Source organism: Atheta coriaria, unplaced genomic scaffold (assembly GCF_025399875.1).
Source record: "Atheta coriaria isolate IRGN ID8LTWV9N9 unplaced genomic scaffold, Caltech_Dcor_3.1 hic_scaffold_7_pilon, whole genome shotgun sequence".
Taxonomy (NCBI): Eukaryota; Metazoa; Arthropoda; class Insecta; order Coleoptera; family Staphylinidae; genus Dalotia; species Dalotia coriaria.
Window position 1 is genome coordinate 8,559,997 of NW_027045449.1, and position 18,692 is coordinate 8,578,688.

Here is an 18,692-nt window from a genome sequence, read left to right on the forward strand (position 1 = left end):
GTACAGAAAAATGAAGGTTTAAGTAATCTTAAGCAAGTATTGTGAAAAATTTATCCCAAGGCTCTGTGTTTTGAATGTTTAATTATTTTCGTTAATTTTGTAAAGTAAATGTTGTTATTGTGAAAATGTTTTCAGACTGTATTGACTTATAGACCAACACGTGACTGTTGCAGACCGTTATCGGTCAACTTTGAATGCATATCAACGCGCATAAATTAATAACTTAAAATTCAATGTTAAACTCGCGTGTGTAACAAATTCATTAACTCACCAAGGTTATAAATTAAATGACGAAGTTAATTTAATTTTGGCATCAAGCATACACGAGCAGATCTAAATTATATAACGCAAAAGTAATGCAGTTTATACATAACACGCGTAAGATATTCAACTAAATATATAGTGGCAGTGATAAGCTATCGATAGAAAGACATATTCATTACTAAAGTTAGATGTTTTGAGTTTTGCGGCGTATATAATTTGTTTTCAATGAATTTTTACTTTGTTATCACTTGTTTTGTTGTGTTCACTACACCAATGCATGGAGATTATAAAACTGTTTATTTACCCCGCTAGATGGCGGCACATGCACTGAATTAAGTAAAATTTTCATGTTTTTGTCTTAAAATTTACTTAAGTCGTTGCAATACCACAAGAGAACAATAGATGACAATATAATGGAGAAGTGTATGTGATATCTATTAATAATTATCATTGGTTCTTTAAATAAGATTGAGTTGCGTCACTATGTAGAGATGCTCGTTATTATGCACATTAATACACCGCCTGCTTTGCATTTCGCCATCGGTCGCGTCAAACGCGATCATCTTCCTTGTTCCAAGTTCCATGCATACATTTGTATGCTCGTACCAGCTCACTAGAGTGAGTAGTGACTTAAAACACGATAAAACAACCCGGCGGAGCGCAATTCAAGTCCACTAGTTGTCGTCCGCCGGTTGTTGTCGCACGCGAGCGACAAACGCGAGCGGATTTTACGCGTGAACGCATCACTTCACTAAATTTCAAGACATCGAATGTCTTCCAAGATTTAATATCTTTGTAACAAACAACGAATAAGTGTCTTTACTCGAAAATATAAATATTTTATGTTTAAGATATTTATTGAAAGGCGCTGTAATTTTTTGAGTGTTTTTTGATTAATTTCATTTTTATATAGAAGATTATCGGTTATTAAGTTAAGTGAAGGACCCGTGCGTGTCCTGACGTGTATAACCACCTGCAAGGATTCATGCTCGTAAATATATCCTTGCTGAGGGATGACTTCTAACTGCAGTATTAGTGTATGGAGGGATTGAGTTAATGATAACCGACCACTGCCAAAAGAACACGTCAAGATTTTAAAATACTATATACGCACACATTTTTACTAATTTAAACAGAACTGAAAGTGAAATTGGAGTGAAAACAAAAGGAAGAAATAAAAATATCAAAATGGTGAGTTTTTATTAAAAATTTACTGGTTATTTATTAATTAATTACTTAAAAATTATTTCTAAATAATATTCTACACCTAATTAAGTAATTACTTGTTGAATTTGTTTGTTGTGCATAATTTTGCAATAATTTCAAAATAAATAAGTAAATTTTCCTTAGTACTTAGTATTATGATAAAATTGTTTTTCATTTTTCTTTTAAATTCTTTTGAATAATTAAATAAATTTTACATAAAATTTTTGCATTTATTTATAGAACTCATATTTAATTACTAAAAACAAAACTACTATTAGTACTAAAAATATTCACTGACCGATTATTACTCATTGTGTCCAGTTATGATTTAATTATTTAATAATTGACTTTGCGGTGGACAAAATTAAAAACTCGTCGCCAAACATTGTTTGAACAAAAACAAAACATATTAGCACGTTTCCACTAGTGTTTAATGTTTATGCTCATGATTATGGTTTTAATTACTATACAATTATTACGTATGTTGTGCATCACATTGCTTATTATAGATTATCATGTCTCGCGAGTAAATTGAATCAAAAACAACATATTTGTAATTTTTGCACTTGTAGATCATGTATACTATTAAGTATTACACGTGGTATTCGTATATAATGTTTATCCATGAATATCTGGGATTAAATAAATAATTTGTTTATTGCTGTCGTAAAAAGTAATAATTGACTTCTAAAATCGGCGTAGAATACTGTTTTTTATAATTTACTTCTAAAAAAAATTGATTCCTTAAAAATTACAACGCAATTATCACAAAATCTTTTATAGTTTTGTTGTTGCATTCAGATCTAGTTTTTCTTGTTTATTCCAAGTATAAAACGTATAATTTTAATTCTTTAAAGATGCAAATGTAATTAATTAAACCCGGATTTGTTAATTATTTAGTTTACATAGACCACAGCTAGATAAATAAAAATAGAGCAACATATCTAGCAAAAAATAGACATAATTAAACTATCAAGTTAACCTGCAAATCAAAACTAGTCGGGTATCGGTCAAAATAATAAAATCACGGTAATAAAAGTCACTTCCTTTAATCTCTTTGCAAAACGCGCAATAAAACTGTAATCATGTTTTCATCCATTTTTTTTTTGGAAATATAGTTTTTTAAACGTTTAATTACATTTGAAAGATATATGTGACGCATGCAAAACTTAAATATTGACCTTCATAAATTAAGAAGAAGAAAAAAGTGGGTTTTAATAAATATTGTGTTCTACATTAAAGCTCAATCGTAAGAATCCATTTAATATTATGCTATCTCATTAAGACTTTTTAGGTGATTGAAAGTTTGACTAAAGTTACATAGTAACTAAACTGAAATAATCTATAAGTAAAAACGAATTACATTTTTATTAAACACTACCGGGACGAAGTCGCGGGCAAAAGCTAGTAAAACTTATAAAAACAATTACCTAACAAGGTAAACAGTACATAAATAATACATAATACATAAATAAACATTCAAAAACTAAACGGGAGTCCCCCTTGATTATGTAATTATTAATTTAATAATGTGCTTTTAAAAATTGCAAGTTCAAGTTCAAATACAAGTTTAAAACATTTTTTAAATATCTAAGCTTCATCAAAAACTACTTTTTACGGTAAATCATATAATTATGTCATTTAAAATCGATTAAAACTTCATACGGATAGAAATTCATCAGAAGTATAAAGAAAACATAAAATGTGAAAGAAATTCTGGAAAAAGTACTGCTTGCATAACATTGACACATCAACAAAGCGAAAAATAACAAATTACGAATAATTACTTTGTACGCACAGAAAAACGTGTTGATGAAATCGATCCCGACTTTAATTAGTTCTACTTATATCAATTAGTAGAAATTGTAATTTGCTGAAAATTGTTCGATAACAACTTTATAATCAATTAAGATTTGTTGACAAATATCTGATTACGTCTTTAATATTTAATTAAGAAATTTCTAGAATATTGTCAAAGATTTTATTAACAAATGTACTCGTCACTTTGCTTTTTTGCTTTTTTGCCGTTGCTCCTTCTACTAAAACATTTAGAAAATGATTTTATTGAAATTTCACCCTTGATCAATCTGATAAACACAGAAATTTACTTTGAACTAAATATTTGACGGACAAATCTTGGAATTAAAATAATATAGAGCAAAGCAAACCTCAGGGTTTGTTTATGCCATGCCAGAATTGTCACAACATTGAAAACTAGTTGATTTAATGTTATCCGATGTTGTTTATTGGAAATATCGACTCGTCAACACCTTCAACAGCTTCGGTTTATCCAACAAATTAACATATTTTAAAGATTTAAATATATAACAAAAAATAATTTGCTACTAATGATTGAATCAAATAAGACATCAACCTTGCGATTTCCAAATTTCAAGTTCATTGTTCATCATTAAGTTAACAAATATTTATTTATTACATCAAATGGACCAATTAATTTATTAATTTATTAATGCGTCGTAGGTAAACCGGTGTTTAAGTAATTAAGCGCTGAACTTTGAATAAATCCTGAACGTGAGTGGATGCATTATAAATTGACTTGGATTGGATTTGCGAGTGACCTTTTGATTGGCTGAAACAATTGGTATTTGCTCCTTGGGTCTTACGACCGGAGGCCTATTAATAGGGGCTAAACGTTGTGCACTTTTGCTCCCACTAACCAAACTAATTATAATCATATTACGCCTGTAGTTATGATTCGCAAATTTTAAACTCAGCCTCAGGCAGCGACATCTGTTTGATTGATTTGATAGAAAACTGTAAAACTGTAAAATTATTTTAATTTGATTTTAATATCTTTGCTGTTAGATTTGATTTGATCCGTGTCATGCACTTTGTACGAGCATTCATGAACAGTGAATAATAAAGTTTGTTGTTTAATTAAAGCCGGCAATTGAGCGATAAGCTGTGCCAGGCCAATTTGCACTAGTCATTGCACTAGTCCAGTGCTTCTCGAACTTTTTATCTCTGTATTACAGCTGCGTAAATCACAATTTATAAAATCGGGGACTCGTATAGGCTTTATCGCAAGTTATATAATTACATGCAGGATCAACATTATTACTAAATATCGATTTAATAGGGTTTAACCGTTAAATATTGACATTGTTTCAGAAAATTTAACATTAAAAACACAAATTGTTTTTTTTTTTTAATAAAAATCTTTTATTTAGTTGCCACGTCAACGTTACTCTTATAAAAGATGTATACTTGGTTGCCACGTTGCACTTACCCGCGACATTCATACTTCAACTCATACATTGATTTTTATTTTACATCTACACGTGCTAACATAACAAATATTACAGTGTGACTATCATTTATTACAATAAAAAACTTCACATATTTTCCGCCAAATTACTTCTACTGTATAAACAAATAATTGTACACTTGATGTAATAATAATAGTACACGTTTTTTGTCAGTTTGTCCAATTTTACTAGTCAGAGTATATAATTATTAATAAAATGACATTAGGTCGTTAGTTTAATTTTTTTTTGTTTAAATAAAAATTGTGCTAAGTGAGATTACTGTGCGTCGTTAATATTCTATTAACACATTGTATGTTAGTTGGTCAACATCAGACACATGCGAATTCTGAAACGTGCGCGCGAATTCAATCACATTAAGTCAATAATTAGTATTTTATATCACATTTTGAACGCTGCATCGTTAAAAACATTAATTCGCGGCGCGTTTTGCAACCTTCTTAGGATTCTCGTCACAGTGCGTCACTTGCCCGCATGTCGCGCCACACGTCACACTTCAGTTCCGGTCGACGACCATTTTAACATTTACAGAATAATGTTTCAAACTCGATCTCAATTAGAAACAGTATACAATCATTTTTATCAAAAGATTAATAACTGTGCTTTATTGATGATGAATTTGTTTTAATTTAATTAGTATTAAAATATAATAAAATCGTGAATTGTGAACGCAACGGTTTATAATCGGATGACACGTGCGCGACATGCGCACGAGTTGAGAATCATAAATTTGATGATTGCTTAACTTTTTAACATTATGCACACGATCAAAATGACTTAAATCACCGCGACATTAAAAGTAACAATCAAATGCTAAATTTAAATATTGACGCTGAAAATGTATTAATTGCGAACATTTAGCATAAAAAAATTGTCTGGCTGGTGGCCATTTTGTCAACATGTTTTTCCTTGTTTTCTACTATGTTAATTTCGTTATAATTATTACTACAAAGCGCGTATATTTGTTGTTAACAACATGATTATCATAAAACACTGCTTCAACACATCTTACACGTGTACTTCATTAATTAAACAGTGATTCGATTTAAAAAATGTAATTTTAATAGGTGTCATCTTCAGAAATGTGAAACGTGTCACATTATCACTCAATTTAAATCATTTACTTGCTAATTTGATAGTTTTTAAGCAATAAATAGTATTTAATTGAGGTTATGCATCACTTTTGACATTTGACATTATTAATTGATTGCAGGTGAATTTCCGCTTGGATGTGTGTACTAATAGTAACAAACTGCTGATATCCTGTGTGCTGGTATCGACCGGCGCTGGATTCCTCATCGGATGGTCCTGGATCTTCAATTCAATGTTGCGACTGGGAATCGCGCTGAAAGAAAACACGTACATGGAGAAACTTTGGCTGGTTAATCCGATGCCGTTGTATTTAGAGATTTATGCTTTGAATTGGACCAATCCGGAAGACATTTACAAGCCGGGTGTTAAACCCAGATTCCAACAGATTGGGCCGTTCTCATTCAGAGAGATCAAAACGAAAGGCAATGTCACGTGGAACGCTAATAATACTGTCTCATTCAGGCAGTATCACTCGTATCATTTTGTCAGAGAGAAAAGTGTGGCTGATTTGAGCCTGCCGATTACTTCGTTGAATCCTGTTTTAGTCGTAAGTTTACGGAATTTATCATATTACTAGTTTTTGTCAGCGACTTCGTCCCGGTAGTGTTTAATAAAAATGTAATTCGTTTTTACTCTCTTGTTCAAGACATAGTATGTGTCAATTCTATCAATAAGATTCGAAATTTTATTTTAAAGAAATTAATTATATAAAGAATTGCTAATAATGCACTTCAGCGCGCCATCTCGGATTCAACTATTTAATTATAACTATGATTGAATCTCAATGCCAACTTTTATCCTATAGAAAAGGGCTGTCTTTAGGGTTTTCCCGGCAATTATTAGAATTTTCTCACCATAAAAACCATCCTTGGACTTTAACGAACGTTTAAAAAAAAGAATTAGCCAAATTGGTCTAGGCGTTGTTGAGTTATGCGCTTACCAACACATTTTTTGATTCATTTTTATATTATAGATGTAATTGAACCTAACTTAACCAAAAATATTTTTTATTCAGAGTGCGGCATACACTGCAAAAATGAAGAAATGGGGATTTTGGATGCGCAAAGGAATGCAAGTGGCCTTCACTCAAATGCACCAAGAATTAGCTATCACAAAACCCTTCGGACAGTATTTGTTTGAAGGTTATTATGATCCCATGGTGGCGCTGTCAGCTAAAATGCCTTTGCCGTTCATTCCCAAACTACCAATGGATGATAAATTTGCTTGGTTTTTTGGAGTAAGTACTTTAAAAGCAATCTACCATCTGCAACATTACTAAAAATCATATTAACTTGTTTTGTTACAGAGAAATGAAACTTCATTTGAAGGAGACTTCAACATGGGCACATCCTACGACAATTTCGGTGTTTTGGAATCATGGAACTTTGCAAACCGTACCAATCATTATCAGGGCAGTTGTGGCCATGTTTCTGGTGCTTCTGCAGGTGAACTGCATCGACCTTATCCAAATAAAGACACCATTTCCATTTTTGTGCCTGACATGTGCCGTAACATGCCGTTGGATTTTGAAGAAGAAGAATCTGTTGATGGAGTTATAGGAAGAAAATACACAGCAGGAAAACGTTTTCTGGATAACGGTACACTCTACCCAGAAAATAAATGTTTCTGTCCAGAGGAATGTTTCCCTTCAGGAGCTGTAAACATCAGTAGTTGCAAATATGGCGCGCCTGGTTTTGTCTCTTTACCAAACTTCCACGGCGCTGATGATTATTATCTGAGTGCAGTCGAGGGACTTAAACCTGTTCGAGACAAACACGAGTTTTACATTACACTTGAACCGGTATGTATTTAAACTGTAGTTTGGGTTGCATATGTTAAATGTGTAAAAAATATTTATTTACAGCTTACTGGAATAACTTTGCGTGTTGCTGCAAGGTTACAACTCAATTTGTTACTTGAACCAGCAAAATACTTAACGTAAGTTAAAACTCTACTAACATTTATTTATTTAAATAATAAATAAATAATTTTTTACAGATTATTTCAAAATGTGCCAAAACTAATCTTCCCAGTGTTGTGGTTTGAAGAAGTCGTTCAAATCCCTGACTTTCTCCTGGTTTTAATCAAAATCCTGCTTTACATGCCGTTGGTGATTCAAATCATCGGCGCGTTACTGATGTCCATCGGTTTCTTCCTCTGCTCAACAGTCATCTACAAACATATCAACTCAACGATGATCAAATCCGGACAATTTGTCTCAAAGCAAGGCAATCAACACACGAAAAGAAATCATCATTTACATGCTTTAACAATCAAGGAGCTGGTGCCGTTGAATGAGAAAGAAAAACTCCGCGTCGTTTACGAAACGGACGTGCAGCTCGTAGGCGACGTATGCAGTTGATGCGCATGCGCAGTGATAATCCGAACAATAATGTTGCGTGCATTTTAAACCACAAAACCGTCCTCGCCACTCCTCGCCTTAACTCTGGTTATACGAAAATTGTTTTAACAATGCGATGAGTATTTGCTTAAGTATAGTTGTTGCTTGAGTAGTGCGCACGTTGTCCGCGAGTCAACATGTCCGCGCCATGAGAGTAACTTAAGTTAAGACACAATCATGACAGTGTTGTGTTTTTGTTTTGTAAACAAGAAAAGAAAAACTACTGTGATACGACAGTGTTGCCAACTCTAACCTAACTTATAATGATGGACGAAGCGTACGTGTTGGTGTGCATTTCGAAGGAAATAATTAGGTAATTAGATGAGTTTGCCTCAATTGAACGATTGGATGGTGTGGTGTGAATGAAAGAAGAGTGAATGAAACAGAGAGATGTCGCGACGAATTGAATCGTTAACTGCGTAAATCAAATCGAATTAACAATAACAATGCAAACAGTGCAATTACAATACAATACAATATTATACTCATTACTTGATATACCAACCGTCCAGATTGGATTTCTGATGGAAATTCATGTACTGATATTTACCACGTGCCTTTTATATGAAATTGGTGATATTTTTGATAATTAGCATGTAAAGTACTCGTTCCAAGTGAGATAAATGTTAAATGTTGGTCTATTTGTTTTCTATTACTTAATTGATAAGCGGTTTTGTGATTATGGTTAGTTTCTACTTAGTGGCTTAACTTAAGTAATATACGTATTTATTAAGTTGCTAAGTACAGTACAGCAAAGATTTTTGTTGGAATTTTAATTTTCTTGTTATTTGAGAAAACTTAGATTAATTCTAATTAATATTATTATTGTTTGAATACTTTTGTTATTAATAAAAACTCTTTGTTTTTAAACTTGCTTAAATTATTCACGAAAAATAGAATTTATTTAAATCTCTAAACATGTTTTTATGATATATTAGCTTTTGCCCGCGACTTCGTTCCGGTAGTGTTTAATAAAAATGTAATTCGTTTTTACTCTCTTGTTCTAGACATTGTATGTGTCAATTCTATCAATAAGATTCGTAATTTTATTTTAAAGAAATTAATTATATAAAGAATAGCTAATAATGCACTTCAGCGCGCCATCTCGGATTCAACTATTTAACTATATCTATGATTGAATTTCAATGCCAATTGTTATCCTATAGAAAAAGACTGTCTTTGGGATTTTCCCGGCAATTATTCGAATTTTTCTCGCCGTATAAACCATCTTTGGACTTTAACGAACATTTTAAAAATAGAATTGGCCAAATTGATATAGGCGTTGTTGAGTTATGCGCTTACCAACAGACTTTGCGATTCATTTTTATATTATAAATTAACTATTAAGTTTAGCCACGTGATTTTTAAGCTATTTCTTCTACTTCTAGTCAATTTCTACGTTACTTTATTACTATATTCAGTACTTTAGTCACGGCCTGGCCATACGAGTTAAAAGTACTACTTTTTGTGTCTTAAAACCGTGGAAAAGGGTCGCTATAAAGGTGGAAGTAATAAAAGTATATTAAGAGAGATTTCTAATTTTAAAATTTGTTTTATTGTGTTTTTCTTATTATTTTCTACTTTTTCTCAAAATTGGGTCAAAAGATAATTAAATAATTAAATTAAATTATTATTTACATACACAATTAAAGTTTTCTTACTTTTCAATTAAAATTTATACTTGAACGTCAAAATTACATGAAATAATGTATGATTTGCTAACAATTTAAACAGGTAACTTAATATTAGTTAATATTACTTAATATTACTTATTAAAAAGTGTAATATTACTAATATTAGTACCAATTTTATAAACAAATATGTAATTATTCCATGACCCTCGTAAATGCGTAATTAACTTCTGTATAAGAGCCGTAAAATTAAAAATAACAAATTAAAACACTTATAAAATACTAAACATAAGTAAGTCACTACTTAAACCGCCATTTTAATTAATTTTTTGGAGACATACTAAATTGAATCAGGTGATTTTACTGCCAGTACTTGAATCATTCCACAGTCAACATTATTAATACTTAACTGAACTTAAATGTGATAGTGCAAAACTAATATTTAGACAGGTGTGTCATGTAGTTGTTAATTTAATTTTTAAAAAAATCATTAAGTGCGAGTCTAGTTGCCTAGCTGACGCAAAATACAATATTTATTAAACTATTCTTATCAATATGAATGTTTATAGCTCAACACGCGTATTTTCCACATCTTCAGCACTTTCCAAAACACATCGATAATAAATTGTCTCGTTGCGTCAATTAATCGTCATAGCAACGCATATTGACACTTAAAATGGCCACTGCTGCAGCACAGCAATCAGAATTTCATTAAAATATCGTAAAATCTGCTTAATACTAAAGTAAACATCGATTAAAAGTAAAAATTATTCAAACTCACGATAATATCACTAATATAAATAGTTTAATCAGTAAGTAAACACTGCGCACAGTGAAGTACTTATATTTCCATGCCCAATGCGTAAAGCATGTGCCTTTAACCTATAACAAGATGGCCGACGCTCAATTACCGAATCTAAAACCGTCTGATAATACTCTCATATCCACAGCATGTGTGTGTGTGAGTGTTGCACGCTTTTCGATTAGTTCACAAGTTCACATTCAGTAGTTCGACAAGCGTAAACGGCGCAGCATGAATTCATGAAATAATAAAATTCGTGACAAGAGGTCAGCGCGATAAGAGGACTCCTTCGCTGATAAGCGCCAGCGAGCGACCGAGCGGATGGCGGTTTTAGTCTGCGCACGGAAAATGTCGCAGCCACTACTCAATCAACCTTAACAAAGTAATTAAATTCAACCACAACGTGACTTAAGCTAAAATAAATCGATTGTTTACATTAAACAATAAATAAAATAAAATCGGATGATATTTAACACGTGCAAACATTTTATTAGTGTTAATGAGTTAATAAACGCAGTAATCGGTTTTAGGTAGTTCAAATTTATATCGCAAGTAAGTAAACTAGACTTAAGTCAGTTGTTATCACCAATAACACACACTAAAAGTGAATTCTTTGTTTCTTTGTTAAAATATTTCTTAAATTAAGTCATATTGACTTAAGAAATTGTTTAGACATTAATTTTTTTAATATAAACAATTTTTTGTTAATATAGCATTAATTAAATTGATTACTCTGTAGATTAATGCGTGTTTCAACATTTCATTTCAAGGCGAGACAGCTGATAGCAGTTTGGTCTTTGTTTTGAAATCATTGAATTGTTACTATATTTAGTATGGTCAATGGTCAACATAAACAATAATCATCTCTGGTTTTTTTGTTTGTAGAAAAATGAAACGCACTAGAATAATAGGGCGGTACTGCCGGGGGTTCGTCTTCACATTGGGGACGGTGTTCACATTCATTGGGTTATTATTTCTACTTCAGTTTAATGGCATGTATGACTTGATTGTAATGAATGCGCTGAAAGTGGAAGATGGATCAAAAGCTTATGAAGCGTGGCGCACTAATGATCCACCGCTTATTTTGGATATGTATATGTTTAACTGGACGAATGCACATGAGGTGTATAATGAAAGTGTTAAACCACACTTTGAACAAGTCGGGCCGTATAGATTCCTCGAGGTGAAGGAGAAGTACGATATTGTTTTTCATGAAAATGATACAGTTTCGTATAAATATTTGAAGAGATATTATTTTATGGATGAAGAGAGTCCTTGTCAACTTACTGATGTGATAAATACGTTAAATACTGTAGCAACTGTAAGTTTTTTTTTTTATTATTTTTTTTTTATTTTAAATATTAGTTATTTATTTATTTAATGATTTTATTTTAGTCGGCAGCTTACAAAACACGTTTTGATGAAGGGTTTAAAAAATGGTCCATGGATTTCACAATGTCGATGTCCTCCTCGGTGTATGTAACGAAAACAATAGACGAGTTACTTTTTAAAGGATATTACGATCCTTTACTGGGTGTTCTCAAGCAGGTATCGCCGTTTTTACCTGATGATGCACAAATTGAAGATCATAATTTCGGTTGGTTTTACAAGGTTAGGCAACTTATTTTACTTGAATACAATTTTTTCTTTATTTAATATTTTATTTGTTTTCTTTCAGCGAAATAATACTAGAAACTTGAGTGGAGAGTTTAGTATGTCTACTAAACAGGATCATACTTTTGGCAGGATGGTTTCGTGGAATCATCGCAACGAAACTGATTTCTTTGAAGGCGAATGCAATAAAATACGTGGATCAGCTGGAGAGTTTTATCCTTTGGATAGGACAAGAGATTCTATTACTTTGTACTCTAATGAATTGTGTACATTCGCTGAATTTGATTATGAAAAGATGAGTTTATTAAGGATGTGAGGGGTATAAATATTCAGCACAAACTTTATTTGAAAATGGTAAGTTTTTCATTTCTTTTTTGATTGGCTTTTTGTAATTCTTGAAATTTTAAGGTACAATTTATCCAAAAAATCAATGTTACTGCCAAGGTGAGTGTTTACCCAGTGGAGTCTTGAACATCTCTTCCTGTCGTCAAGGAGCCCCAATATTTCTCTCTTTGCCACATTTTTACAACGCAGATCCTTACTATACAAATTTAATTGATGGACTTACACCAAACAAAAAAGATCACGACTTTTACATCACTCTAGAACCCGTGAGTATTGTTTTTAAATTACTAACTTTCTTATCAATCTAAGCAAAAAATTATTAATCATTTTTTTTAATTTTAGAAATCTGCAATCGCAATTGAAGTAGGAGTTCGTATGCAACTCAATCTTTTACTACAACCAATCAAAGGATACTCGTACGTACAATAAAACAAACAATACAAAATAAATTTGATTAAATATTTATTTATTTACAGATTATTTTCTAACGTTCCTAAAATAATGGTACCTATATTCTTCTTCGATCAAGTAGTGACAATGAGTGATGAATTAGCGACCAGCGTCTATTTAATACAAAATCTACCTGAAATTGTCGAACATGTATCATATGTTTTCGTCGTGCTGGGTGTATCGATGATGATTCTTGTCCTAATAACAAATTGTATATGGCCATCGTCGAAGAACCGTGAGCGTAATGAATATAAAGTTGCTGCTGCACAAGCAGTTGAAGTACCACTTACCACAAAAGAAGTGCACATTCATGCGTAGTAATAATGTTTATTAGGGAGGGGGTGAGGAAATTTAGCAATGGAAATGCCAAAAAATAAATTAATTAAGGTCTTTATGCATGAACAAAAATCCATCCATGATCTAAGAACAATTATATTACTTAACATGACAATACATATTTTAAATTAAAACCAATGTAAATATTTTGTATATAGTTTTATTACACAGAGATTAAAATCTATACAAATAAAACTAAATATTTGTATGTTTTTCTTTGATTAGTTAATTTCTGTTGTATTATTTGTATTTGCGTGTAGTGCAAGTTGGTGCAAATGGTGATACTCATGGCCGTTTGAGTTTACGCACACACTATGACATCGAAGATAAATATAATTCTTTAAAAAATGTATAGATGGCGGAAGGATGCACTTTTGTGCAATAAATGCGAGGCGCGTTCTCGGCACTTGTTTTCTTGATACCTGTGCGTTGTGTTGTTGTATAGTATCAGTGTGCATCTCGATAAACGGCGATATTCGTGATCGTACGTACAACAGGTTAATTTATTTACGTGACACTAAATTTATTTTGATTTATTTTTAATAACAATGCATTCAATCATAAATTGTGAGAATTGTTTTGTTTTGTTTAGTGTGATTGTGATAATCGGCAATATTCGGCACGAAGCAGATCTAGTTATTTACGTACATTATTTTAAATTAAATTTTTTTCTTCAAATGAAAACTTTTAGCTTATAAATTATTCGTTAAATACCACCTAATGCCTAATTTATAAAAAAAACAATTCTAAAACATAAATTTAATTTATTAGTATATTGAAGTTATAACTAAATATTGTATTGTCAACTACGCTGATTTTTATTATTATTTTCTAATAGAAATGCATATAAGTCCAATAAATGCTATACGGTCGTGCTCCGTTCATGTCCTTGCCCATGTGATATGAGCTCAAACGTATGCGCACAACATACTGAAATATAACATTCTATTCAGCGCATAGATGTCGCTAGGATGCACTTACTCGCATTAAAATCGAAGCAGAGTAAACGCAGCAACATGTTGAAACATGTTTCGCGATGTTCTTCTTATCACTATCTTTTGTTTGTGTGAGTGAGCTAGCATGTCCGTTTGAACTCACGCGCTGCGCTGCAATTTAGTACGCCACACTCTTGTTTACTTTTCTATCACACGCGTAAAATCCAAAATAGAGATTCATTTCTTACTATATTTTAATAAATTTCTTTCTTTCTACTATATTTCTTTCTTACTATATTAAAATATAGATGTGTATTTGTACAGTAGAATCCGTTTATTATGACTCCGCTTATATTGACCAACCGGTTATTATGACGTACCTACACTACCAAGTTTGGTTTTCATATAAAATTCTGTATAAAAAGTCGGATATTGTATGTATATGTACATATTTACATAAAAAGGGTTTTCATTTCACAAAACGCTTTGTATGACGTCCGCTTATTATGACGTGTTTGTCAATTCCTTCGATGTCATTATAACCGGACTTTACTGTATTTATATATTACATATTTTGTATATTAGATTAAATTATCTATAATAAAATGAATTTTTCAACCTAGCTTTAGTTAATTTATGCACATATTAATGAGTATACAATAATTATGTTTGAATTTATGTTGATAAGTTGTGGTTTAGCAAAATAGTTAAAGTTGAGTGCATGAGTATGCATGCACTCAGTGCAATTTTGAAATGAATAGTCAACAGCCTTGCAATCACCTCTTCGGTTGTTTTTTCTTCTTCTTGTCTTTGTTTTTATTACTTATCACATTATGCGACGACGACGTAATATAAAATTAACGTGTAATTAACGACTCCGAATCACATAACCTGCGCATTAATTGCATTAATTATAACTAATCTAGGACGATCGGACGCTAAACATTTCACTTTCCATAAATTTCAACCAAAACAAACAAAAATGCAAACAATATTAAAATTAAACAGAAACAATTAATATTTTAATTGATTTTTAACGATTAAATGCAATTATTGGTATGGATTTGTATTGAAATTGTGATAAAATGTAATTATCCTTGAATGAGTGCAACGCCACATGAACTCCACGAGAGTATCGGCCACAATTGCACAACTAAACGACGGCCATCAGATTTGCGACAACGCAATTAAACTTCAACTTCTTGCGCGTTTCTTTGCCAACTTGCAAGTCATCGGTGTTAATTTACTGGCAAATTTTTACTTCTAATTATTACTATTTGTCAATCCTACGTTTCAAACAAAGTATACATTGATTTACTACCTGCTATAACACGCCTGATAATATACAGTGTCTTGAATTTATTGAACAGTGATGTATAAATTGTTTACTGCTATAGATTTAACCTGGTGTATAAACATTTAATGTTTAAATTATGCGTGCACTCTTTGAGAACACTCCGCCTTTCAATAAACATTGACGGGCGATCGTGTGTGCGCTATGCGTTTCAAAATCGCAAATGAATTTCAGTTTTACTTCTAAGCCTGATTAGATTTGTTCTAAGGTGCAATAGGAAAATCATTTGTGATTATTTTGATAAAATGACCAAAAGAGGTGAGTTTGCTTATATTATTTGATATTTTATTAATTAGAAGAATAAATTAATGATATTTAAGGATTATTATTATTAATATTATTTAAATTGCTTTTAAAGGATTTTTCAACAATATAAAACCAAAAAACAAATTATTTTTTGGAGTGTTATTAATATTCCTATCGTATCTAATTAAATTTGGCACTGAATCCTTAATAAATTTAATAATACGATCACAATTGGAATTTGTCGAGGGTTCATATCATTTTCGAATGTGGCGCGCCAATGAATATCCCTACGAGGTGGAATTTTACTTCTTTAACTGGACCAACAGCGACCGGGTGCGTGATCCTAATATTAAACCACGTTTTGAGGAAATAGGACCCTACCGTTTTGAATTGTACATCAACCGTACAGATATACGCATTCATCACGAAAACTCGAGCGTTACATATGCGTTTACTAAACGTTTTGTGCACATTCCCAACATGGCGGATAGAAGTTTGGATGATGTTATTATTACTTTGAATCCAATTGCTAATGTAAGCTAAGTGTTGAATTAATTCTGGAAAGTTGATAACTACATTTTGAAAGTTTTTAGGCACTTGCATATCAAGCACGTCAATGGTCGGCGTTTCTGAAATTTGGGGCTAGTTTAGCTTTAAGAGCAACGAAAAGTGAATTGTTTGTGAAGAAAACTGTACAGGAACTTTTATTTGAAGGATATGATGATCCATTGTTGGATTTTGTACAAAAAATTCCTAATTTTGCTACACAAGGACTGGGAATGGAGTTGAAAGATAAATTTGGATATTTCTATAAGGTAAACATTTTTAAAACCTGTTTTTATTAAGATACTAGCTTTTGCCCGCGACTTCGTCCTGGTAGTGTTTAATAAAAATGTAATTCGTTTTTATTCACTTGTTCTAGACATAGTATGTGTCTATTCTATCAATAAGATTCGCAATATTATTTTAAATAATTTAATTATATAAAGAATTACTACTAATGATGCACATCAGCGCACTATCTCGGATTCAACTATTTAATTATAACCATGATTGAATCTCATTGTCAAGTTTTATAGAAAAGGGATGTGTTTAGGGTTTTTCCGGCAATTATTCGATTTTTCTCGCCGTAAAACCATTCTTGGACTTTAATGAACATTTAAAAAAAGGAATTGGCCAAATTGGTCTAGGCGTTATTGAGTTATGCGCATACCAACATATTTTGCTATTCATTTTTATATAATAGTAGAGCAGCAAATTGAAAAGTTTTCATTATTTAATATTTTTTTCAGAGAAATTATACAGATTTATACTTTGGACCTTACAACGTGCACGTAAATGTTGATGAATTTTACGGTAATATTCACACTATAAAAAATTCAACAACAACACCGTATTTTCCGGGTACATGTGGTCGAGTCCATGGTAAATTAGGAGAGTTCGCAGATCCTGGCCATGACCAAACTCAACCAATGGTGGTCTACGTACACGACTTAAATGTCTTTACAAATAATTATTTTCTAGAAGAAAGAATGTTTAATGGAGTTGTTGGCAGTGTATACGCACCCAAGGACTACATATTTGACAATGGTAACAAAACAAATTCATAGATGGCCACACTTGTATTCTTTTCAATATAAAAATATTTTAATCTTAATTTTAGGAACATATGACAAATCAAACGAATGTTTTTGTTTCGGGGAATGTGTACCAGTGGGAATGCTAAACAGCTCAGCGACTTTTGCTCATGCACCGATTTTCATGTCTTTGCCACATTTTTTACTTGCCGATCCTGTGTATCAAAATGGCGTCGATATCGTTTATCGAGATAATAGTTCATTAATGCCATACATTGCAGTTGAACAAGTATACTTATTAAACAATTTTTTAATAGAATTTGTTGTTATTAATGTTTTTATTTATAGACAACTGGTTTATTATTAGATGGTTCTTTAAATATTCAACTAAACATGCTTCTGCAGCCTGTTAAAGGCTTAGGGTAAAGATTTTAAAACATAATTTTCACTTTAATCATAAAATCTAATTATTTTTAGCTTGTTTTCGGATGTTCCACGAGTTTTCATGCCTGTATTCTCCATGAAACAGCACGTGGTGACACGCGGCGGGTATTTAGACTTGCTGGTCGTGTTGCAAAAAGTTCCAATCGTGATTAATTGCCTCAGCTTTTTAACACTCGCTGCAGGAGTGGGATTACTCCTCTTTGTTCGAATTTCTCTTAATGACAACCTATACAGGGAGTACCGACAAGTTCAAACCAAGTAATTATTAATTTAGAATTAAAATTGTAAAAATATATAAGTTATGTTTGAATAAAATGCAAATCATCATGAATGAAGTTGGTGTGTTTGTAATTTTATATTTTTTTATTATGCAATTTTGGCCAATTTCAATTGACCCCATTCGCAAATGTGTCCTATTTGATGCTGTAAATAAAACAAAAAATAGCACACGATTAATTGAGACGAGCTGAAAACTTAATGCATTCAACGATTTACGACTTACGACGTAGACTTGTCAAGTAGTTCTGGAAATAAAATTTGGCGAATTAAATAATGATGCCAAGATGCACGTAGCTCACTTTTTGACGGTAAAAATTTAATAGTCGTTATTAAAAATTAATTAGAGCCATAAAATTAAAGTACTAATATTAACCTATAACCTATAACCTTTAGATAAGATATTAATATTTTTTAATGACTAATAAATTT

The 18,692-nt window shown here is 31.6% G+C and overlaps 2 protein-coding genes across 2 annotated transcripts; both read left to right on the forward strand.

The window, feature by feature from the left end:
- The first annotated feature begins 910 nt into the window (after window positions 1-910).
- On the forward strand, window positions 911-13,628 carry LOC135795519 (uncharacterized). The gene is given in 14 exon segments (XM_065307226.1): window positions 911-1,455; window positions 5,971-6,396; window positions 6,865-7,086; window positions 7,156-7,650; window positions 7,714-7,787; window positions 7,848-8,209; window positions 11,214-11,235; window positions 11,569-12,004; window positions 12,079-12,294; window positions 12,362-12,603; window positions 12,605-12,651; window positions 12,706-12,908; window positions 12,985-13,058; window positions 13,119-13,628. Coding segments are annotated over 14 exon segments (3,114 nt in total). The 5' UTR covers window positions 911-1,452; the 3' UTR covers window positions 13,411-13,628.
- A 2,247-nt stretch (window positions 13,629-15,875) lies between these two features.
- On the forward strand, window positions 15,876-18,319 carry LOC135796567 (protein peste-like). Its single transcript, XM_065308639.1, has 7 exons — window positions 15,876-15,975; window positions 16,076-16,497; window positions 16,557-16,778; window positions 17,256-17,553; window positions 17,627-17,829; window positions 17,889-17,962; window positions 18,018-18,319. The coding sequence occupies exons 1-7, from the start codon at window positions 15,963-15,965 to the stop codon at window positions 18,244-18,246; spliced, it is 1,461 nt and encodes a 486-aa protein (XP_065164711.1). The 5' UTR covers window positions 15,876-15,962; the 3' UTR covers window positions 18,247-18,319.
- The last annotated feature ends 373 nt before the right edge of the window (window positions 18,320-18,692 follow it).

Bases quoted from the DNA above. Each gene is read 5' to 3' on its own strand.
- LOC135796567 (XM_065308639.1), top strand. The intron at 17,554-17,626 runs GTAACAAAACAA...TCTTAATTTTAG, and splicing joins GGACTACATATTTGACAATG to GAACATATGACAAATCAAAC. The intron at 17,963-18,017 runs GTAAAGATTTTA...AATTATTTTTAG, and splicing joins CAGCCTGTTAAAGGCTTAGG to CTTGTTTTCGGATGTTCCAC.